The sequence below is a fragment of the Oryzias latipes genome, chromosome 2 (genome assembly GCF_053564925.1).
Source record: "Oryzias latipes strain Hd-rR chromosome 2, Olatipes_Hd-rR_3.1".
Lineage (NCBI taxonomy): Eukaryota > Metazoa > Chordata > Actinopteri > Beloniformes > Adrianichthyidae > Oryzias > Oryzias latipes.
Genome location: NC_136238.1, coordinates 50,747,071 through 50,770,236, shown reverse-complemented (window position 1 = coordinate 50,770,236; position 23,166 = coordinate 50,747,071). Strand labels below are relative to the sequence as shown.

The following is a 23,166-nucleotide window of genomic DNA, read 5'->3' as shown; positions in this document are numbered from 1 at the left end:
AGCGGGGATCTCATCAGTCAGTCTCTGCCTTAAAGGATCCATGAGAAAAGTGATCTCTGGTCGTTTCTGCTGCAGGTCCTCAAACCACAAAGTCAAGTTTCCGTCCAGCAGCAGCAGCGTCACGTTCTGCTTTATTCATTTGGACTGCAGCTTCTGCTGTGAGCTCCACAGAGAAGGAAAGTGGAATGATGGCCGTTTGGAATGTTTGAAAAGCTTCAACTTGTTCATAAAGGAGACAATTTGTGTCAGATCAGGAAGAGTTTTTAACATTTTCCGGGATATGTTTTGTTCTTTTCTACCATGAACAATTTTACGGTTTCCAAAAGCTCATGATAATAAACGGTGACCAATCTGTTCAGTGAAAAAGGAAAAATCTTCCCGTTCTTCGCAGAGCCAATGTTTAGTTATTTTTTCCGGTATTTGGCCGTAACCCGCGTAAATGATTGGCGGTCACTTGTGTGTCAGGAGCAGCATAAAACACACACACTGCCAAATTACTTTGACTTTTATTTATTTTTAATAACCTCTGATGGATTTGAGTGTGGTTTGAGAGGGAAAAATCTATGAAATGAGCCACAGTGTTGTAACGACCCCACTGGTACGTCACTATAGCAGGGAATTAAGAGGCAAGCTGCAAAATAACTTGCTGCATCAGAGAACTGTCCGTGCCCCATACACAACACAGCCTCACACAGACACAATGACTAAGAAAAAAGCAGAGAAGTGGTATTTCCTTTCCAGCATTACACCCATTAATTTAAAAAACAGCATACTACTCACTTCTGCTTCCAGCCCTCTCACTCACGGTTTTTCACCCAAGATTCCCCACTTCCCAGGAGTCTCAGGGGCTGAAGGCTAACCCCCATTTTCACATTATACTGAAAATATGATGACACGCAAAGAGCTGTATGCTCATTGGCCAAGAGCCCCATGCGGCTCGAGAGCCACATGTTTGCCACCCCTGCACTAGAAAGACTGGGCACGTGCATGTCCGGGCACGCGCATCCGCTGTTGTTCTCCCTGATCTACTCAGCTATGTTTCCTGCCATAACCAAAGCTGAGGTGACCTGCAGGACCCCCTCGCACCCATGACTATAGCTGAACGTTAGCACATGCACTCACACAGTGGCGGTTTGCGGATCCACTGCCTTTCTGCTGCAATACCAGAGAAAGGAGCAGGCTTGCGTGCACTTCCGCCGCATGCGCGTTCACAGATCTCATTCTTTCCGTCGAGATTGCAGCTTAAATCTGAAATATGGGCTATGACTGACCACTGGCGCCGGCGATTCTGTTGTTACCCTTTGGACCGTCTCCGTGTGAGCGGACCTGCCTATACTAAAGGCTGGCCGACCCTGGCACAACACCGGCGCTGAAACTTTGTCCTCGACTCCGGTGAAACGGTCAAGGCAGCCCCTGTAAAGGGGGCAACGATTTCAGAAACTGGAGCAACCCTCAGAACTGCCACCCGAGGACGGCCAAATATTTTTGTCACGATACAAAAATATTACACTTAAACCGTGAATGTATTTGTTTATAAAATGTTATTTTTCTCTACAATATCTAAAATTACATTACGTAAGAAAATTGGTACTTACCACACTTTTTTGCCTGTCTTCTTCCCACAATTCCTTGCGCCAAAAGCGGCAAATGAGCGGGAAAATTGTGGGATTGTCTGTATAATGTTGGTGTTACACAGTTGGATCAGAAAATGAGCTGGGATTGGTGAGTGGAGGAACTGCGGGTGAATAGCTGTTTTCTGGATGGGAAAGGACGGAGCGGGAGTCGGAGTGGAGGCTGTGGAGTAGAGCCCTGCGCGGGACTATTTTCTTCACTCCGCTTCCGCCTGCGCCCGCCGAATTTCAAGATTCAAGAGGTTTTTATTGCCATATTCTGTGTAGCTACACAGAGTAGGAATTTGTTTCGGTGCAAATGTGCAACATAAAACAGAAGAACAGTAAGCAACAAAATTTTTACACAATGGACATAACAAAAAATATAAATAGAGTCAGTAGTGCAAGGAGTGTCAAAACAGTGCAACTGAGAATGTTCAAGGTGCAGGTAGTGGGCTGGTGACTGGTTGGACATTGACGTGAAATTTAGGGGGGGGGTTACAGGGCGTTTAAGAGTCTGACTGCAGAGGGAAAGAAACTGTTCTTGTGTCTGGAGGTTCTGGTCCTGATGGACCTTAGCCTCCTGCCTGAAGGGAGTAGTTTCAGTAGGGAATGTCCAGGGTGGGAAGGGTCGGCAGCTATCCGGCCTGCACGTCCCCGGGTTCTGGAGACATATAGTTCCTGGACAGATGGGAGGCCGATCACCTTCTCTGCTGAGCGCACAATACGCTGTAGTCTGTTAATGTCCCTGGTTGTGGCACTAGTGTACCACACGGTGATGGAGGAGGTGAGGATGGACTCAATGATGGCCGTGTAGAACTGCACCATCATCTGGGCCGGCAGCCTGGCTTTCTTCAATTGCCGCAGGAAATACATCCTCTGCTGGGCCTTTTTGAGGAGAGAGCAAATGGACGGCTCCCACTTGAGGTCCTGCGTGATGGTGGTGCCGAGGAAACAGACAGAGTCCACTATGGTGATGGGAGAGTCTGTCAGGATGAGAGGGGGTGAGGGGGCTGTGACTCTCCTGAAGTCCACTATCATCTCCACTGTCTTCTGAGTGTTCAGCTCCAGGTTGTTGATTCTGCACCACGACACCAGCCGGTCCACCTCCCTCCTGAAGGCAGACTCATCATTGTTAGAGATGAGCCCGATGAGGGGGGTGTCATCTGCAAACTTGATCAGTTTGACAGAGTCATGGCTGGAGGTGCAGCAGTTAGTGTACAGGGAGAAGAGTAGAGGGGAAAGTACACAGCCCTGTGGAGTTCCTGTGCTGATAGATTGGGTGGTGGAGACATTCTTCCCCAGCCGCACACACTGCCTATGGTCCATTAGGAAGTCACTAATCCACCTATAGGTGGAGTCAGGCACGTTGAGCTGGAGGAGCTTTTCCTGAAGCAGAGAGGGGAGGATGGTGTTGAACGCAGAGCTGAAGTCCACAAACAGGATCCTAGCATAGGTTCCCGGGGAGTCCAGGTGCTGCAGGATGAAGTGGAGGGCCAGGTTGATAGCGTCGTCTACAGACCTATTGGCTCTGTAGGCGAACTGCAGAGGGTCCAGGAGGGGGGAGGTGAAGGATTTGAGGTGGGGGAGGACCAGACGCTCGAATGACTTCATGACTACAGACGTGAGTGCCACAGGCCTGTAGTCATTGAGGCCAGTTATGCGGGGCTTCTTGGGGACAGGGATGATGGTGGACAGTTTGAAGCAGGCTGGGACGTGGCAGGCCTCCAGGGAGGTGTTGAAAATGTCTGTGAAGACCGCTGCCAGTTCGCCTGCGCAGTGTTTCAGGGTGGCAGGCGAGATGCCGTCCGGACCCGGAGCCTTCCGTGGGTTTTGCTTCCGGAAAAGCTTAAGCACCTCCTCTTCTGTCACTGAGAGGACAGTGGTGGGGGAGAGGTGGTCTGGGGGGGTCATACTGTCCTCAGTGATAGTGGTGGGGGAGGAAAGTGGCACCAGAGTTGTTGAGGAAACCTGTTCAGTGAGGGGGGGGGGGGGGGAGGAGGGTTGTGGGACCTCAAACCTGGCATAAAAGGTGTTAAGCCTCTCAGCCAGTTGTAGGTCGTCAGCAGCATGTTGGGCTCTGGGCTTGTAGTTGGTGATTTGCCTGAGCCCTCTCCAAACAGAGGTGACGTCGTTGACAGAGAATTGCTCTTCCAGGCGTTTATTGTACCGAGTTCTTGCCTGTTCCACCTCTTTTGAGAACTGGTACTTAGCAGCCTTATAGCTCTCTTTATCTTTTGCTCTGTAGGCTGCTTCTTTCTCCTTCCTCTGCTGTCTCAGTCTGGGTGTGAACCAGGGTTTATCATTGTTATAAGTAACCCTGGTTTTTGTTGGGATGATGCTGTCCTCACAAAACTGGATGTATGACGTCACAGTGTCTGTGTAATCATCCAAACTGTCTGTGGCAGCTCTAAACACATCCCAGTCCGTTGTGTCCAGACGCGTGCGAAGCTCCTCCACAGCCTCGCTGGTCCACATCTTGGAAGTCCTCACTGTTGGTTTGGAGAGCTTCAGCTTTTGTCTGTATGCGGGGATGAGGTGAATCAGGCCGTGGTCCGAGAAGCCGCGGGGGCCACGGCTCTGTAAGCCCCGCTGACTGTTGTGTAGCAGTGATCCAGCGTGTTCTGCTCTCTTGTTGGGCATTTGACAAACTGTCTGTATCTAGGGAGCTCCTTGCTCAGATTCCCTTTATTAAAATCCCCGAGGATAATGATTAAAGAGTCCGGAAAAGTTCGTTCCACACAGAGAATCTGCTCCGCGAGCGCGCGCTGGGCCTCATGCACGTCCGCGCTCGGCGGGATGTAAACAGCGGCCAGAATGAATGAAGCAAACTCGCGTGGGGAGTAGAATGGTTTGCAGTTAGTGAAGATGTATTCCACCGAAGGAGAACAGTGCGTGGAGATTACAGTCACATCCGAACACCAGGCGTTGTTGATGTAAAAGCAGACACCTCCACCTCTGGACTTTCCTCCCGAGAAGTCCCGATGTCTGTCCGCGCGGAGAAGCTGGAATCCCTCCAAATGAAGCGCGCAGTCCGGGATCTGCTCATTGAGCCACGTCTCCGTGAAGCACAGGGCACAAGAGGAAGAAAAGTCCCTGTTCCGACGCATCAGCAGTGCCAGTTCATCCATTTTGTTGCTGAGTGAGCGAACGTTGGAGAGGAAGATTCCAGGTAAGGGCGAACGTGCGCCCCGTCTCCGGAGACGCACGAGCACTCCCGCGCGCTTCCCTCTCCTCCGGCGTCTCACTTTTGCTCTTAAAAAGTGGACTAAATCTGCCGCAGCTGCCAAAATAACCGGTAGTAAATCTGACGGAGTTGAAGTTCTGATGGTTAGAAGCTCTTCACGGGTGTAAGAGCACGCTGACACACGATTTACGAACAATAACAAACATAACACGGAGCACACTAGCACCAGGGCGACCAGCCTCGGCGCCAACTTGGCAATCTAAAGTTCAAGCCCCGTTAGCTGTCACGCATGTAGGTGTGGGACATTTATGCTCCTCAGCTGACCCGACTCCCGCGGGAGCGGTGTGCTGCCGTAACAGCCGTGCAAAACCGTTTGATGCGCCGCCGTAACCGTAACCAAAACCTAAACCTTCCTCCGGGTCTGTGTGACCCAGAGAAAAGTTCAGCACGGACTGCATGTATTTAGAAAATTACGAGCGAATAAATACGTTCTAAAGGAAAGTAAGGAACTCCTTCATGTGGTCCGGGGAGGGGGCTGTCAGGTTTCCTGCTTTCAAACCCTGTCATTGTCACGCCCCCAAGAGTCATATACCCCACTGTGATTGGTTGGTCAGCTTCGTGCACGACAATGAAAAAGTGTCATTCATACAAACTGGCGGGCTGCAGTAACATTAAACCTTCATATTAAGGCGGGGACTGCAAAATATCATCTTGGGGGCCGCAAATAGCCCCCGGACCGCGAGTTTGAGACCCCTGCTGTACACTCTGGCACTGGTACATTAGCCGCAGGTCTGAAGAACGAATCAATAGTTCGCTTACCCATAGCTCAGACGCACATATCAGGTTGTGATATTTGTCTCCGTTTCCTTCCTACGGATGTTTACGCGCGCTCGATTGTCTCTAGGCCCCGCCCCCTACACGCATTTTAGCCACAAACAGCGGCTTTGCCTATTCTTCTCACACGCATTGGCCGCCTCACAGACGGGCATCACGCGAGAGTGTACGTGCTCGCGTTTCATGAGTATTTCATTGATCATTGACGTGCCCCTTCCACGTTTAATGTATAAAAAATACGTAGGGTGGGGGAGGCAAATTTACTGGTAGCACATGTGCGACCAATGGGTTGCAGTCTGGAGCCCTGAAACCTATGATGGGATTCTGTCTTTACGTTTTGAACATGGTTTATCACAATTTTCCTTTCTAGTAATCTCATGCTCCTTGTCCCCTGAAACCTCTACTTGGGGGCGCAATGCTGATCTGTTTTTTGCCCATTTACTTTCACTAGTTTATGCATGTGATGCTGATTCTGTTTACATATGTGGAGACTTGAACAGTCGTATAGGATGCTTAAAAGACTTTGTGGATGAGGATGATATTCCCTCAAGAGTTGTGTTAGACACACTATCAAACAATCATGGACACGACTAAATGACACGACTTAAAGACTCTAAATGTTGTGTTCTGAATGGGAGGGTAAATCCAGAGAATGATGGCTTCACCTCTGTGTCCTTTAACCCCTTGTGCTATCCTAGACACTTTACCATTGGGAGTGGGGTCATCTAGACCCACTACCAGAGGTGGGCACTGAGGGCCACATTCCTGCATGTTTTCCAGCATATGCTGCTCTGGCATGTTCTGATTGGCTGGACACACCTGAACCAGGTAATCAGCCATGAGTAGGGCAAGACTATCTGGAAATCATGCAGACACACCGGCCCTCGAGGCCTGGAATTGTCCACCCCTGCACTAGACAGAGCTCTGAACCTTTGTTCTTCAATGATTTGTGATCTTCACTGGTGTCCATGGATTACATGAAATCTTTCCACCTTTATCCACCTTTGTCCTGGTAGGGAGAACACCTCAATGGAAGGGGGGGGGGGGGGGTCATCTATAGCACTAGGGTTATGGGTAAAGCTGTGGTGGATTACATTGTCACCCCGCACACTGGTTTAAACGAGTGTGTTGAATTTAAAGTCCTCCCCCCTCTGGAGCTGATAAAAAGCAACAAGTCTGATCTGATGAACCTCATTGATGACAGAAGTAAACTCCCCGATCATTCAGTTCTCTATTTGCGTCTTAAAACTATTGAAGCAAATTTTTCAAATAATATGCAAGCTGGTTTACAAAATAAACAGCCAATCAGAAAACTGCCTGTTCACTTTCTGGAGTCAGAAGTCTGTTGTGAGTCTCTATGTGGAATTGGTCTTCAGCTGAGGGAAGGTAAACAAACACAGGAAAATCTAAACCATTGCTATGGCTGGTTTTGTGATGTTTTGTATAAAGAATTGGATAAAAATAGACCAAAACAGAAATATAAAAGCAATAAAGGAATATGTAAAAGAAATCAACCTTACTGGAACAATGAACTGCAGAGTCTATGGGAAAAACTGTGTTTATCAGAGAAAAAGTATTTAAAATGCAAAGAAATGGTTCTGAAAAGAGAGAGAGCTTCTTTCTGGGTTTAAAAACTGTCATTTTGATAAGAAGTTAAGATTATTTAAAAGACCTTTCAGGGGGGGTTAAGCTCTTCAGCTACAACTGCATTTGCAAAATAATAAATCACAATTATTTTGGAGGGAAATAAATAAACTTGGACCTAAAAGTAGAAGAACGGTTCCGCATGAGATTCTAACAGACTCTGGAGAATCTGTTTTTCTAGCAGAGCAAGTGTTAGAGTCAGATAATAAGAACTTGTTTACCTGTAATAGTAGTTCCCACTTGTTTGATGACCAGTTTTTTCTGAATATGTGCAAATCCAAAAAACTGCTTGAAGACAATAGTTTAAAAATTTCTCTGAACTACTCTGACAAAATAAATCAAGATATTACAATTGAGGAAGTTCTAAAAGTCATTGAGAAAACTAAACTTCATAAAGCTGCTGGTGTGGATGAACTATCAAACGAGGTTCTTAAGTGTCCTACATTGTTAAATATTTTACATTTTCTCTTTAGATTCTGTTTTAAGGATGGCTTTATACCATCTATTTGGTCTAAATGGATCATCAAGCCGATTCCAAAACCCCTCAAGCAGACCCAAGAGTCCCTCTGAATTATAGAGGCATTAGCCTTCTGAGTACCGTGTAGAAGATGTTCTCTAGTATTCTAAATAATCGGTTATCTGAATACCTAGAAACAAACCAAGTCCTTGTAGAGGAGCAGAATGGATTCAGGAGAAATAAAGCGTGTATTGACAATACTTATGTTCTGTCCTCGGTGGTGAGAGCTAGACTGCAAGAAAGTAAAAGTACCTTTGTTTGTTTTGTGGATTTAAAAAAAGCATTTGACTGTACAAGGCTCCATTAGCCTGTGTGCAGGTGAATGACCTGAAGTTCTCAGATTGTGGAACCGGCTGGTGACTTTACCTGCAGAGAGAATTGCACGTAAAATATTTGATTGGGATAGAGCTCATATTTATCCCTGCTGTAAAGATGTGTTGAACATTCTGTGAACCTACAATCATGATTTTTTAATTGTTTGAAATGTAAGCTGGATAATGTTAAGGAAACTTTAGTTGGTTATTATGAAAAAGACTGGAAAATGAAACTGCTTCAAAAACCAAAATTATGAACTTATTTGCAAATTAAGGACACATTTTCTGCTGAACCATATGTTATATATAACTTAAAAAGAGGACAAAGGCTACGTTCACACTGCAGGGCTTAATGCTCAATTCGGATTTTTTGAAAAAATCTGATTTGTTTGCTAGACCGTTCACATTTCCAAGTAAATCCGAACTTTTGTGATCTCCAGTGTGACCGTGACACGACCCAAACGAGACCCGCATGCGCAGAAGCCAGAAGAACGGTGAACGACGTCACTTGTTGTTTGCGGAGCCAACGTTAACAATGGATGTCAACAACAGTGTTGTCAACAGTGGAGCTCTTTTTGTAATATTACATTTATTTTCACAAAGGAGCAGCACAATTACAATCTTCTCATTTTAAGAAGGCAATGGAGTCGGGATCGTCTGTACCCACTGTAGTGGAAAGGAATGTGTATGTGTTGGGGCCGCGCGCCCGCGTGTGTGTGTGTGCAAGTGCGTGCCGCGATAGAGAATAGGGGTATCGCGGCACGCACGCGCATTCATGTTGTGTGTTACGGAGGAAGGATGACGGTACTAAAAGAAGGTTTCCCCCGATTAAATGCTATGGACTCTTTATTAACCCGTTCTGGAGAATCTAAGGATCAGAACAGGGAGGAGGAGGAGGATCGCCTCGGGTCCCCCGCGCTTCTGAGCACGGTTGGAAAGGGGAGAAAGGAAAAAAAGTTATCGCGGTAAAGGTTCTACACCGCGCTCTGCCATTTATCTGGATTTTTTTTCTAAAACCGCCCAGTTGCAATAAGATCCCTGGAGTTTGGCCTGAAAAGAGCGATCACCCCAAATATTAATCCAATCAGTGACCTCCCTTCTCTTCTACTGACTGGTCTCAGCAGCATCGTCCACCATGGTTAATGTTTACGTTCTCGTTCCCGCCTACTTCAACGCAAAATGATGACGTTTGTTCCGTGTCGATGACGTACGATTCGGAATCAAGTCGCCTGGCCGTTCAGACGGCGTTCGCAATTGAAAAGAACGGCTACAATTCGGAATCAGGACGGCAAACCCACGGGGCCTGGGTCGCAATTGAAAAGATCGGATCTGTGTCATTCAGACTGTCATGAAAAGATCGGAATTGGGCCGCTTAGGGGCAAAAAATTCGGAATTGGGTCGTTTCAGCCTGCAGTGTGAACGTAGCCAAAGATCCTTATGTGTTCCACTGAGAGCAGGAGTGCTCCCCCTACAGGTGGAAGTAGGGCGCTTTAAAGGCATTCCTGAGGAGGAAAGACTCTGTGAGGTCTGTGAGCTGCGAGTGGTGGAGGATGAATTTCATTTCTGTTTTATTGTCCTTTGTATGAAAAACACAGACTTTGTATGTATGACGTCATAGAAGAGAAATGTCCTGATTTGTTTTGGTTATCTGAAAACAAAATTTTACGTTGGCTTTATGAAAATGAAATCTTTGGTTTGGCAAATTTTGTGTCAAAGGCATGAACAATAAGAATGGACACTATGTATTCTGTTAGACTCTGATTAGGGGGTTATTGGATTTTTGTGATGGGCGTGTATCTTTATGTATTGTGTATTTTGTCTTTCAGTGTCATATAAGCCTGTGTGGGCGGGGCACATTAGTGCATGACACTTAAATAAATCAAATCAATCAATCAATCAATATTATTTGATTTGCTTTTTGTCTTTTTATAAGGAAAATGTAACTGCTATTATTGAAGTTGCTGTGTTGTTATGACTAATTCTTTAAATAAAAAGTTGTGGAAAACAAAAACATGGAAATCTCATATATTTTATGTAAAATAAAGTAGCCAAGAGTCTTTTTGTTCTGAACAAATCTAAATATATTTTACCATGTCATATTATGCACATGTGGTATTGCTCTTTGGTTTGACCTTATTTTACTTATTGTATTAAAGTGTGGGGAAATACATATGAAACTAATATAAGGCCCTATTACAGAAGAGAACAATTATTATTCATAAAGCTAATTTTAGAGATCACACAAATGAACTTTTCATTAAGTCAGGCTTATTGAAACTTAAAAATGTAATTGAATTGCAGACCTTATTAGTTATGTTTAAAGCCAGAAACAGAGATTTACCTGAAGACCTACAAAAGCTTTTTATTTTCACCACAGGAGATGAAAATCATAGGAGAAAATTTGATTTCAAACAACAGATTGCTGGAACAACATTAAAGCAAAAGTGTTTGTCTATAGCAGGGGTAAAAATATGGAATTCCCAGGAGAATCAGTTAAAAAGTTTTAAATATTATTCAATTTAAACGGATGTATAAAGCTAAACAAAGTAGTTTGTACAAACTTGACTGTTGAATGGAATGTTTGGAATGTATGTATTAAATGAATAGAATGTATTTACTGTGTAGTGGAAGTGTATATTGTCAAATCTGAGCACAGGTGATGGTGTGAGAAATGTAAATGTAATGTTTAAAAGGGAGCAGATCATTATAAGAATTGTGTTCTTCAATTCTGCTCCCTTCTAATCATGAAAATGTTCAATATGTGAGACAAACATGTAAACATTTGGACATCAATTTTCATGAAAGGAACAAATAAATAAATGAAATGAAAATGAAAAAACTACTAGTAAAAGTAGATACTTGGTTCAAATGCAGTAAATTGTCATTAAACACTAGCAAAACCTTTTTTATCATATTCCACACATCCAGACACAAACCCACCTACAGGAAGTTAAACATTAATATAGATGGACGATCTCTACAACAGGTGGACTCAATAACATTTCTCAGAATCCATATAGATCAATTTATAAATTTTAGAAAACACATAGATGAACTAGTTAAAAATTATCCAAATTTGTTGGTTTATTCTATAAGATTGGGCACATCCTCCCATCAGATGCATTGCTAACATTGTACAGATCCCTGTTTGAGCCTCACCTGAATCACTGCAACATCATATGGAATAACACATACTCTACCTACACCGCAAAACCCCTGATTACACAAAAAACAGCAATAAGAGCAATAACCTGGTCCATGCCAAATTCTCCAACAGATCCACTCTTCCACAGATACAGCCTCCTTAAGTTACTGGAACTCAACACGTATCATAATGCATGAACAATGTACAGTGTTGTTCATAAACTCAACAGTGGTTTGTGTGACCTCATACCACTTTCCTCACCCTCTCATCACCATTGCATTTTATTTCTGTCATTATTTTCTTTTCTTCTCCTTCCGCCACTCATCTTCTGTTACTTTTCTGCTTGTCTCACTAAAATGCTGGACCCCTAATAATAAGCAGCTGCTTCAGGGAGGGAGGTCCACTTTCTCCACAGGGATTTGTGCTTTTGACACATTGTGGAAAAATAAACTAAACTAAAAGTAAAACTATAAAAACTAAGCAGTGATCAAAGCTAAAGGTGGCTACTATGAAGAACCTACAATATGACATATTCTCAGTTGTTTCACACTTTTTTGTTATGGATAGAATTCCACATGTGTTCATTCATAGTTTTGATGCCTTCAGTATGAATCTAAAATGATCATAGTTGTTAAAATAAAGAAAACTCTTTGAATGAGAAGGTGTGTCCAAACCTTTGGTCTGTACTGTGATTACATGTGTGGTAAAGCTACACCGTGGTTCAGGAGCTGCTTTCTGTGGAAAGAAGCTCTGTTCATGTTTAAAACAGACTCCTTGGGCTTTCCAAAGGGGGGGGGGGGAAGCATGGATGAAGGGGAGGGAGGGTCACTTTAACAACAGACACTCTGGTGGTCATTTCTTGCCCGACCACTTTTTGAGGACATGGACCCTGCGGCGTGGGGCAGAAAGCTGGAAGAATCTCTTCATCCTCTTGCTGGTCAGGTGTAGAACTGCAGGAACCAGGAGCGATCATTTGTCATGGAGGTCTGGACTTCATCCACACTACAGAACCAAAGGACCAACGGTCACACTTTGCCCCTGACCATGTAGAAAACTCTCCTCTCACCCCCAGTGGGGGTTTCACCCCAAGCCCTGCCCCTCCAGCAGAGGTCAACGGGGTCAACGGCTGATATTTGTGGATAAACTCGGGTTTTGTGCCACAGAAACAGAAACTTTTCTTTGTTTCAGCTTCAAACTGAAACGTCTGTAAACCTCTGTGCTTCAGAGCCCCCCCACTCTGCAGCAAAAGTCCCCTTTAAAAAAGACTATTTCAGACTCCACTACCCCCCCAAAAGTTCCTACAATTGGAGGGAGAAATCGTGGGGTTCAGGGGAGGAATGTGGGTTTAGTTTGCTGACCCCTGTTCTGGGTTCAAGTTCAAGAGTCCAGTAAAGCAAGAACAGTAAAACGAGTCCCGCCCCTCTTTGCTTTGCAAAAAAGCTGAATGTTTCAGAAACACTTCAGAACCAAACGCTGCAGTTCCTCAAAAGACCACTAGGGTCTGGTTTCAGGAGGAAACAGTTTTTCTCTGATGTTCATTAGCTTCTGCTGTGACAGCTGTTTATGGAGACACTTTCCAATGTTCCCTAGCATGTTTAGGTGGGCGGAGCAAACGTCAGTGAATCTGGTCAATCCACTTCAGACTTTATATTTTAGTAAACGTACGTAGACAAAAACCAACAAAACACAATCATGCATTAAACCTCTGCAGAGACCAACATGAGCTCTGCTTTGGTCAAATGCTGCTGCCTTTTTGGACTAATTGGTTCCAATATTCACATTTTCTAAATTGATAACTTCAAACTCTAATCTGTTCTAAATATTTTCAAAAAGTGTCTTTTCCACTTGATAGTGTAAAAAGCCTCAGATGTGAATAATTTTTCAAACATTTCTGTGCCTTATCTTTTCAGGCAGAGTGAGATCTCGCTCTTTTTGGAGGATCTTTGTGTCTCTCCGTTGCAGGGCGGTGCCTTTGTTCATGTTTATTTCTGTTTTATTCAGTTAGATCGTTTGGTGAGTCATTTATTAATGAATAAAATCTATATTTTTTACAGATTCAAAGGTTTTGAACAAAAAGCTTATTTTGAAAATCCAAACGGAAGACCGGGTTGCTAACTTCCGGTGTTGTGACAGCGTTAGCGCAGCGTGGAATGCGGTCGTGCTGAGCCGCGTGCGGCTCCCAGCTGTCTCTGCGGGCTCACTGCGCATGTCTGCAGACAGCCGCAGCTCCGTGGGAGAAGAACGTGAGTGTTTGGGTTTTTTAGAGCGACAGTGACGCACGCGGCATGAATGTACCACGTGACTGACCCGCTCTGGCCAAAGTGGGTCAGGAAGTAGAAGTTTGTAGTTTCAGGCTTTGCTGATCCTCTGCTGACGTGGGTCTCCAGGTGAAGGTCATGACCATCCTCAACCTATCCTTCGCCGCCTGCGGCTTCATGGGGGTCTACCACCTGGGGGCCGCGGGGGCCCTCCTCCAGCACGGGGACAGGCTGCTGGGCTCCCTCAGGGCCTGCGCGGGGGCCTCTGCTGGGGCGCTGGTGGCCGCCGCCATGGTCACAGCTCCTGACAGGCTGGAGGTGAGGGGGCGGGGCTCTCTGTCATCAATGGGAGGAGCCTCTGTGGGTCAGGAGGCCATGGTGGGTGATGGTGCAGGTCCTGTGGTGACGGCGTCCTCGGTTCTCCTTCCAGCTCTGCAAAGACTTCACCTTCCGCTTTGCTGAAAGTGTGAGGCAGCAGCGGTTTGGAGCCGTCACGCCGGGATACGACTTCCTGCTGGAGCTGCGGTAACCGCCCCTCAGACCAGCCAAATCTCTTCCTCCAGCAAATGAAATCTAACCAGAGAAAAGCTCCATGTTGGTTTCTAGAAGTCAGCCAGGCTGCCCTGGTTGCTCATGAAGCCCCCTAGTGGCTGCCTGAGGAAGTGACTGCCAGGGACGTTCACAGTTTCCTGTCACCGTCAGGTCACATGATCCCATGTTTAACGCTGCCTTCTGGGTTCAGGGAAGGCTTGGAGGAGGTCCTACCCTCTGAAGCTCACCGTCTGGCCACAGACCGCCTGTACGTGTCCATCACGCACTCCCAGACGGGCAGGAATCGAACCGTGTCCACGTTCAGCTCCAGGGAGGAGCTCATCAAGGTAACCGCTAGCCCTCCACGTCCTTCCCGTTGACACCACCAGATGATGCTGTCGTCTCATGTCGTCCAGGTTCTGCTGGCCAGCAGCTTCGTCCCGCTCTACGCCGGACTCAAACCTGTGGAGTTCAGAGGACAGGTGAGAGAGGAGGCGACCCGTTCATCAGAAATCCCTACAATCTGTGGACGTTAGCTTAGCATGCTACAACAGCTCCAGCTACAACAGTAGATGGTCAGAACGCTGACGTCCTAGAAGGGTGTATGAAGCCCCGCCCACGAGGCTGAGCTAGGACCTGTCCTCAAACAGGATTGGACGGATCCTTCTTTGGACTCCAGGGTCTCTGCGACCTCTGACCTGTGGTCTTCCGTCCTCAGAGGTGGATGGACGGGGGCTTCACCGACAGCCTTCCCATCCTGCCCGTGGGTCGTACCATCACCGTGTCCCCCTTTGCCGGCCTGCAGGACGTGTGTCCCGTCCACGGGGGGCTCCTGGACGTGCAGCTCAGACTGGCCAACATGAGCATCATGGTGGGTTGAGGGTAAAAACCTCTGGGAACTTCCAGGAAGTTCCAGAATCAAACAGGAAGTGGTTCCTCTGAGCTCCAACCGGCTTCACTCTGACCGTGGGAACGTCCTTCTTCTGCAGCTGTCCCTGGAGAACGTGAGGCGTCTGACCCGGGCCCTGTTCCCGCCGCCCCCCAGCACCATGCGTTTCCTGTGGGAGGAGGGGTTTGGAGACGCCGTCCGCTTCCTCCACAGGGAGGGCTTCATGGAGGCCTGAAGGCCCCGCCTCCTCCAGGTTCCCAGCTGGACGGAGGTCTGCAGAGAGCATGCTGGGACGTCCTGAACACTGAGGAGGACGCTCCAGACCAGCGTCTGGACTCTAGTCGGCCTCACAGCAGCAGGAAGACGGAGAGGCCGGCTGCTTTGGACGACCTCTGCCCTGTTTGGGGGGCAGTGGGGGTGCAGAGGTCGCTCTTGTAGAACGTTGGTGGATGCTGGTGTGCCACAGGATTGTTGTCCAGGAGAAAGTGTGCCCTGGCTCAAAGAGGCTGAAAAACACAGGTTTCAGTCTTCTCTGTGGCGTGTGGCCTGCAGGATGCCCGTAGAGAAAAATGTTCTCTCTACGGGTTGACTGAGCGGTCTGTCACCCTGATGTTCTGGACAGCTTTGACCATTTTCACCTGCTGACAGCCTGGACCCACCGTGAGGACAGCCCTAAGGCTCTCATCACCCGATTTTCCACACTATCAAAAGCCCTCATTTTTCAAAATAAAAGACAATATGCTACAATAATTCTGAGCGTGTTATACATGGATAAATTCTGTATAAAGTAAATAAATGGCGCTCCGTCAAAAGGTCAGTCTGTTTTTTACGTATCACAAACAAGGTTAAATGTTATTGTAAACATGCTAATACGGCTAACGTGTCAATCTGGCTGTTAGCATAGAACGTTAGCATAGTTCACTGGTGGGCCTTCTCTAAAAATATCTGAATCATGTGTTCATGATATTCTGACAGCTGTGGCTGTAATCTAGTTTTCTTTGTACTTTTTTACCTTCATGTTACTTCCTTTTACAAACCCCTAGACGGGGGGGTAACAATAGTTTGTCCATGCAGACTCATGAAATCATTTGTCCGTTCTCTTTATTGTGTTTCTGATGGTTCTGCTGCTTCCAGACAGACAGATTTTCACATTGGAGCAGTGAACCAATCACACTGCAGCTGTCCTCTGTTACCAGGCAGGATGAGGGTATTCACCATGAGCTGTGAAGTAGAGCCCTGCGCGGGACTATTTTCTTCATCCCGCTCCCGCCTGCTGAATTTCTGACCAATCCCGCCCGCACCCGCAAAACTCAGAGAATTTAGTCCCGCACAGTAATAGAGATGCATTGATTTTGTAATGTCTCCCGTCCCGCAGGAAAAAAACACGTATTTGTATTGATATTATTACTAAAGAGATTCATGTCCCTCCTCCAGCCTCATCTTTTCATGCATTCCTCTTGTGTAATGTGCAACTTAATTATTAAATATATTTTTACAAATCCTGTTCTGTTAAAAGTGTGCGTGTGCGCGCGCAGACAGACGGCCTGAAGCGCGCTCTTAGTAAGAGGCGGGGCATGGCGCACCCCCAACAACAGGTTAGATGACAGAGGCCATTGGGCGTCTCTACCTGATGCCTTCACGGAGCTTCAGTACATAAGAAACCAACAGCCGCTCAGCCTAACGTAGTACGCTAATATATATTCATGATATATTCATGCCAGCACTGATCCCGCGGGGTTTTTTTTTAGCCGCCCGCTCCCGCCCGCAGCACAATTCAAACCGCCCAATCCAGCGAGATTTGGGTTGGGTCCCGGTGGGACCCGATCCCAATGCAGCCCTCTACTGTGAAGGCCTCCTAATGCGAAATCAATGTTGGTCATTCATTTCCCTGAACCAATCAGATTGTAGCAGAACTGAAGGCCCAGGTGTGTAAAGCACGCTCCCCCCCCTGGCGTAATGACATTAACGTAAGTTTTAGTGGTATCAGTTTGTTGTCCTGAGTTGTAACCAAGGTTTTACTGGAAATAAGCTAACGCAGCTAACGTGTTGGACTGTGTGCTTAGCATTTGGTGTTTCTAGAGGGTTGGGAGCTAGCATAGTCCGGTAACGTTGGTGTTAGCGGTATCAGTCTGGTTCTTTGAATTCAAAGGGTTTATTATCATAATTCACAGTAAAGAAACAGGTTTCCTGTACAGTGAAATTCTGACATTGCTGTCTGCTCCAAATGCCAAGGGCTACATAATTATAAGCCGTCAGTCTGGGCAGGTCTGTGGCCACTTATGGCCGTCGCCCATAAGTGGACGGGATAGGCTCCAGCAACCCTGTGACCCCGAAAGGGATAAAACGGAATAGAAGATGAATGAGTCTGTGCAAAGGTGCAGCTTGTTATTCCAGACTCCTGTCAGCTGGTAACCCTTGTTCTATTCTAGGCACTTTACAGTTGGGAGTTGGGTCATCTAGACCCACTAGACAGTGGGGTCATCTAGACCCACTAGACAGTGCTCTGAACCTTTTTTCTTCAATGATTTGTGATCTTCACTGTCAAAGGAAGGGGGGGGGGTAATAGGATAGCACAAGGGCTAAAGACAACAGCCTCTTACCAAGGTCAAAGGTCAACAAAACTTCAGTTGTAGTCATAGTCGAATAGTTAGAAAATGGGAAAATGACCAAAATCCTAGCTTTGCCACAAGATGGCCACCAAGCTGGATGTCCTGTGGCCATCCCATAATAACTTTCTTTGGATTTCTCCAAAAGAACCCTGGAATAAACAGGTTTGAATGGGGAGGATTCTGGTTCCTGGGGGGAGAGGAAGTCAGCCAGAAGGACAGAGAAACAGTTTGAGTCTGGGATGAAGCTGCAGCTCAGGACAGGAAGTCTGCAGCCGAGCTGAAGGAGGCGAGACGGGACACGACTGTGGCTGGAGGGACACATCATGACTCCAAGGAAGAGCTTTGATCAGCTACAACCTCTCAGCTGTTTGGTCCAATGCTCCAGGACACCACATCTGGACTTCCAGTCTCCATGTCAACAATCCAGACCTGCATCCATCCCATGATTCCTCACAGAAGCAGACATGTCAATCACCAGAAAGGAGAGCCAGCTGACAGCTCTTTCCACATACTTTGGATGTACGGCAGAGTTTAAGGGACACAAAAGAGAGTAAAATTACAAGAGTTCTAGTCGTTAATTCACGAGAAAAAACTATAATTTTACTAGATTAAAGTGGAGGTGAGCATCAGAGCAGCAGGTGAACGCCGTGCAGCAGCAGAACAGACCCACCAAACTCAGTAGAACAGGTGAGCTGAATGTTTAACCTTCCAAATGTGTGGAGGCTCATTTGTTTGATTTATGGATTATTAATGTTTTATTCACTGATGGGGGGTTTGCAGGATCTGTGCAGTCGCTGATGAAGACGTTGGTGTCCCTGCAGACGTCCACCTTCATCCTTTCTTCCTCCAAAGACCAGATCTCTACATTTGTGGGGGTTTTCCATCTGAGGAGGAGGAGCACTTCTGGGATCGTCTACGTTCTAACGCTAATATAACAGACTATTTTCATCTTTGTTGTTTTATGTAGAAACAGGACGTTTCATCTGGGGGAGGGGCCGTATGGAACACTGTTTCCTTCCACTTTGGTGATCTGGACATGACGGGTTCATGACCTGATGAGACACATGGACTTCTGGGTAAAAAGGGGAATAGAGCAGCAGTCCTCTGGACCCAAACGTGTCTCTGAGCTCCTTATTTTACAGATGATACTCTGCTTTACCGACACTGAACCCCAGAAAGACGCTACACTGACAATAATCTGATTTAGAGTCACCACAAGCTTCAGCATGATGTACACTGTGCATCACATCATCAGTGCACTGATTGTGACTTTTTCCTACACGGTTGCTGTGGTGTTATCCGTACGGTATCACTGAACTGCACATGGGGGCCTTTGTGTTAATAAAACTATGAACTTGCTTCAGGGCAGTTATCCTTTTCTGCTTGGTGCAAAAAGAATGTCTTTGTTTTTGTAACCCATCTGGAAGTAAAGCATCACAAACGCTTAACATCTGATAAACAGACATGGTCGATGTACGGGTTGAACTTATTTAGACTTTAATCTCAACATTTCAGCTTTTTTTCCTCACCTCACTTTCCTTTTTTTCAGCTCACCTGATGGTGGCAGCTTGGTGTAGCAGTGACTGGTGTTCCCCCAGTACCCATGGTATCTGCTGGACATGTGTTTGCTGGTTTACACCCATGAATGTGTGAGTTGAACACAATTAACCCCCCTCTTTACCATTGCCCCCCATCTCTAATATCAAAAGAAACAAAAACTTTTGTTTGAGTGATGTTGGTGACATTTCACAGACATGCATCCATGTTAAATCTACCAAATGTTTGTTGACCTTTGAACTTCCAGAGATGAGGCCATCTTGAATCTTCCAATAGAATCCCCTCTACTGTCTTCTAAGTTCAAACTCCTTTTTTCATTTTTCTAATTGTTGCTGCTTTTTCTAATCTTAAACTGGACAATCACATGGATACCCTGTGGAGCAGGGGGGGGGGGGGTCAAACTCATTTTCACTGGGGGCCACATCAGCATAACGGCTGTCCTCAAAGGGCCAGATGTAACTTAGACATGTAACTAAATGTAATGAAAATAAATGTAACTACTCCTTGATGTTAAACAACTCATTTATTTATCATGACTTTTTGAAGTGACAATTCCAGCTTAGAAAACACATGTTTGCTTGTTACTCTGGCATAAATCCTTTAAATGATGTCCGTTTATTAAAACTCACATAACTCCTTTAATGAAGAATCAAACTGTTCCAGTGAATAAAGAAAATCACATCAAACTGAGCTAAAAGAACATGTATGTAACATTTTACAGAAAAGCCTGCACACAGTTTTTCATCCCACTGATGCTTTGATCATAATCTGTCTGCGCACAAATAGGACCTGAAAACATTAAATAATTAAAACGGCAGCTACACATAAATAATATGTAATAAGAAAAATAAATGGAGTCAGGGTTCCTTCAGGTTCTCCTCAGAACTCATTGGAAAGACCCCCCCCCTCAGAGCAGGAAGGAGCTCCACCTCAGCTCCTTTCTGCCGTCAGACTGGAAGCTGACGTCACAGTAACACAAAGTAACTTTTTATTTTTTTTGTACATTTTACTTTTTATTTATTCAGAATATATAATAAAACTTTTCTGTTGCACTTTGCCCTTGTTAATACTGCTGAATGATAATGAAATGTAAAAAAAAAAACGCAATTCCCCCGTAAACAAGACTTCAGTAACACGATTAACAAACCACAAAGTGCAGAACAGCCTCTTCTCAGATACAAAACAAGTCAGGGTCACAGGCTGCTGGAGCCTATCCTGGTCACCTGACCAGGATAGGCTCCAGCAGCACAATCACACACACAGGGGAACCTATGAAGCATGTTTCTGGACGGTGGGAGGAAGCTGGAGGAAACCCACACATGTATGGGGAGAACACGCTAAAGAACCCCATGGGTGTTCTGGTTCAGGACCCCCAGCCAACCCTGACTCTAACATCTGTGATTGATTGATTGATTCTACATGATCAATGACTGCGTCTCTGCTGACATCTGCCCCATCCATCATCTCTGGATTCAGAGTGGAAGGAGTTTCCTCCACAGAATGACTGGATGTTCCATTGCAGGTAGGGGGAGGAGCCTGACCACCTGGAGGAAGCTGCTGCTCCACCTTCAGAGGAGTCATTTCCATGTCACACTCCTTGGATGCCTCCTTTGGATCTGAACATGGACAGTGGTTCAGGTCATTTGTTGAATTAAAGATCTTTATTTCTAAAATCCTACAAAGAGTTGTAGTCCAGCAGCTTTAGCGCCACCTACAGGACAACAGCCACTTTGATGACGTTCAGTCGGGGTTTAGACCTCAGCACTGAACACTTTAAAGCTGTTTAAATAAAATATAATTTAAATTGAACTGAATTTGAATTATGATGACGTTTGTAACCAAAATCCCACAATCTAAAAGTCTAAAACAGATATTTCATGTTGAAGCCTCAGTTAACAGAATCTCCTCTATGTGGGCGTGGCCATTGGTGCTGAGCTGACTAGCTCCGCCCTCCGTTTCACTTTTTCAATTACTGATACGAAGCCCATCGAGATGACTGTTGTTGTGAATCTGGGCTACACAAATAAAATTGAACTGAATTGAAATAATATTCAAGGCAATAAAACAGTATTTTTCTTACTTCTTCTGTGTTTGTAACAACAACAAAAACCAAAGATGAGGAGAGCAACAGCAACGATGCTGCAGATGATGATGATGATGAAGCTGATGCTGACAGTGGCACTCCCTTCAAGAGAAATAATCAGATTGAAAAGTTATTGATGTGACTTAAGATCACATGATCAATGTCTTCCGTGATGTCAGAGGACAGAAGCTGAAACACAAACCAGGAAAAGGAAAAAGGAGACCTTTGTACTAACCTTTGCCTTCTGCATCGTTCCCGTTCCCCGTGGCGTTCCCATTCCCCGTGGTGTTCCCGTTGCCCGTGGCGTTCCCGTTGCCCGTGGCGTTCCCGTTCGTTGTCTGGTTGCCACAGTCATTCAGGGGCAGACTGGTAACAATCGGCTTTCCAGTTATTGTGTAGATCTTCACTTTGTAGATGCAGCAGTCAGTCAGATTCAGGTTGTTGATGGTCAGAGCTCCAGTTTCGTTGTTGATCTGACAGCGACCTGAACAAAGAAAGTTCTGTGATTTATGAAACATTTGGATTCCATCTGTTCTGGAATCCTGTTCAAAGTGAAATAAAGTTTACCTTTCAACCATTTGTCGCAGGTTGTTTGATTTCCAAACCATTTTGCAACGAGTATTCCATTACAACTATACTCCACTCTTCTTATCTGATCAGTGATTGGCTCTGGTCTGAGAACAGCTGTAGATCCACTGGTGAGACCTGCAGCTGAAAAACAAAGCAGTAATCCTATCTTTACTTTCAGGTTTCCCTGCTTCTCTACCAAAGTCCATCCACTCCTGATATTCTGAGGAAACCTTTGTTTGGATGAATATTATTCATGCCCCTTTTTATAAAAGTTACCTTTTTATTGCAACTATACGATTTGGCCAAAGACCGCGGACAGACGGTCGTAGTCAGCGACCAAAGCCCCAAAACAGCGGCGTGTCCCCTCACCTCCCTCTAACTAAGTAATACCAGCTTAGAGGCCTATTGTGTCACTAAACGGACATTACCGTGTTGGAACAATGTGCTTATTAAAAAATAAGGATGAAGGTGTTCCAGTACAGCATACAAATACATTTTCAAGTAGGTCAGTTGTTTGGAGTCTTATTAAATAGTGACCTCCTGACCCTGTAAACAAGCAGTGAGTTGTCTGAAACCTGTCAAATATTTTAAACATTTGAGGTGAGAGCATCTACTTTTACTGAAGAACTTGCAAGAAAGAAAAATATGATAAAAAAATAGAGGATTATCAAGAAGAATGGTTCTTCTGGCACTTCCTGTTTGGAACGCCAGGGGGAGGAGTCTTTGAGTCCAGTTCTCATACAGACACTGGTTGAGTCCCCAAAACAGTACGAATGACAGGCCTACAGGTCTCTCTGCCTGGTGCGTTCACGGCAGCTCCAAAAAAAGGAAAACTGCATCTTTTATTGCCTACTATGCTTTTGTTTGCGATGAATTTCCACATCGTTTCTGGTCTTTCTCGCTCGCCATAGTTCACAACACGAAATGAATGAATCCAGGTGAAAACAGGGAGTGAGTCAAAGCCACCGACATGTGCAGGAATCTAAACTTTAAAGTATATCAAAGTGCAGCGACTTACCTTTGGTCATCTTCAGCAGCAGCGGCAGAAGGCACATGTAGACAAACGATTTCATCCTGATAGCTTTGGTTTACTTTGGCACGAGGGCAGCTAGCTAACGGAGAAAAAACGAGATCAAATTAGCGCTAATAATCTCCTAAAAGAGCGTTAAACTCCAACTTACAACAGCTATGCTATCAACATCATCGAATTCTAGCACATTCTTTAAGATAGCAGCACTTTTACAGCTGTGCTAACTTCAAATGTAGGAGACCGAAGGCACGCGCCTCACCTGGTGGGCGCGGCTAACAAGTGTCGCAAAGGCACACAGCCGGACAGGTGAGCAGGAGTAGTTCCGGTCCCCCAGCTGAACTCTTCTGTATCACTGCGCTGGCTTCTTTCAAACAAACTTAACTTTAGC

At 45.7% G+C, this 23,166-nt stretch overlaps 3 protein-coding genes and 1 long non-coding RNA gene across 5 annotated transcripts in view; 2 read left to right on the top strand and 2 right to left on the bottom strand.

Annotated features, from left to right (window-relative positions):
- The window catches only part of LOC144988945 (NACHT, LRR and PYD domains-containing protein 12-like), a 192,959-nt gene extending 179,457 nt beyond the window's left edge, over window positions 1-13,502 (top strand). For both annotated transcript variants that reach the window (XM_078940351.1, XM_078940346.1), the window contains exons 16-17: window positions 13,162-13,264; window positions 13,385-13,502. In XM_078940351.1, coding sequence (XP_078796477.1) covers window positions 13,162-13,264; window positions 13,385-13,390 — 109 coding nt within the window. In that variant the 3' untranslated portion in view covers window positions 13,391-13,502. The remainder of the gene's footprint in view (window positions 1-13,161; window positions 13,265-13,384) is intronic.
- LOC144989566 (uncharacterized) overlaps window positions 1-23,166 on the bottom strand; it is a 368,718-nt gene that overhangs the window by 190,757 nt on the left and 154,795 nt on the right. The gene's annotated exons all lie outside the window — the stretch shown is intronic.
- Window positions 13,359-15,741, top strand: LOC144989354 (patatin-like phospholipase domain-containing protein 4). The gene is made up of 7 exons (XM_078941633.1): window positions 13,359-13,494; window positions 13,639-13,827; window positions 13,940-14,034; window positions 14,252-14,387; window positions 14,457-14,522; window positions 14,759-14,911; window positions 15,030-15,741. Exons 2-7 carry the CDS (start codon window positions 13,648-13,650, stop codon window positions 15,162-15,164), a joined length of 765 nt encoding a protein of 254 aa, XP_078797759.1. The 5' UTR covers window positions 13,359-13,494; window positions 13,639-13,647; the 3' UTR covers window positions 15,165-15,741.
- Window positions 19,607-23,054, bottom strand: LOC144989317 (uncharacterized). Its single transcript, XM_078941540.1, has 6 exons — window positions 23,038-23,054; window positions 22,767-22,860; window positions 21,746-21,889; window positions 21,414-21,662; window positions 21,176-21,280; window positions 19,607-20,711 (listed from the first exon to the last, which is right to left on the bottom strand). The coding sequence occupies exons 2-6, from the start codon at window positions 22,819-22,821 to the stop codon at window positions 20,365-20,367; spliced, it is 900 nt and encodes a 299-aa protein (XP_078797666.1). The 5' UTR covers window positions 22,822-22,860; window positions 23,038-23,054; the 3' UTR covers window positions 19,607-20,364.

What these genes read in the sequence shown, in the direction of transcription:
- LOC144989354 (XM_078941633.1), top strand. Translation starts at nt 13,648, where the DNA reads ATGACCATCCTCAACCTATCCTTCGCCGCCTGCGGCTTCATGGGGGTC. An exon ending in CAGCTCCTGACAGGCTGGAG is followed by an intron (nt 13,828 to 13,939) that starts GTGAGGGGGCGG and finishes TTCTCCTTCCAG; the next exon opens with CTCTGCAAAGACTTCACCTT. An exon ending in CTGTGGAGTTCAGAGGACAG is followed by an intron (nt 14,523 to 14,758) that starts GTGAGAGAGGAG and finishes TTCCGTCCTCAG; the next exon opens with AGGTGGATGGACGGGGGCTT.
- LOC144989317 (XM_078941540.1), bottom strand. Translation starts at nt 22,821, where the DNA reads ATGAAATCGTTTGTCTACATGTGCCTTCTGCCGCTGCTGCTGAAGATG. An exon ending in GCTGCTGAAGATGACCAAAG is followed by an intron (nt 21,890 to 22,766) that starts GTAAGTCGCTGC and finishes TTTGTTTTTCAG; the next exon opens with CTGCAGGTCTCACCAGTGGA. An exon ending in CTGCGACAAATGGTTGAAAG is followed by an intron (nt 21,663 to 21,745) that starts GTAAACTTTATT and finishes TTCTTTGTTCAG; the next exon opens with GTCGCTGTCAGATCAACAAC.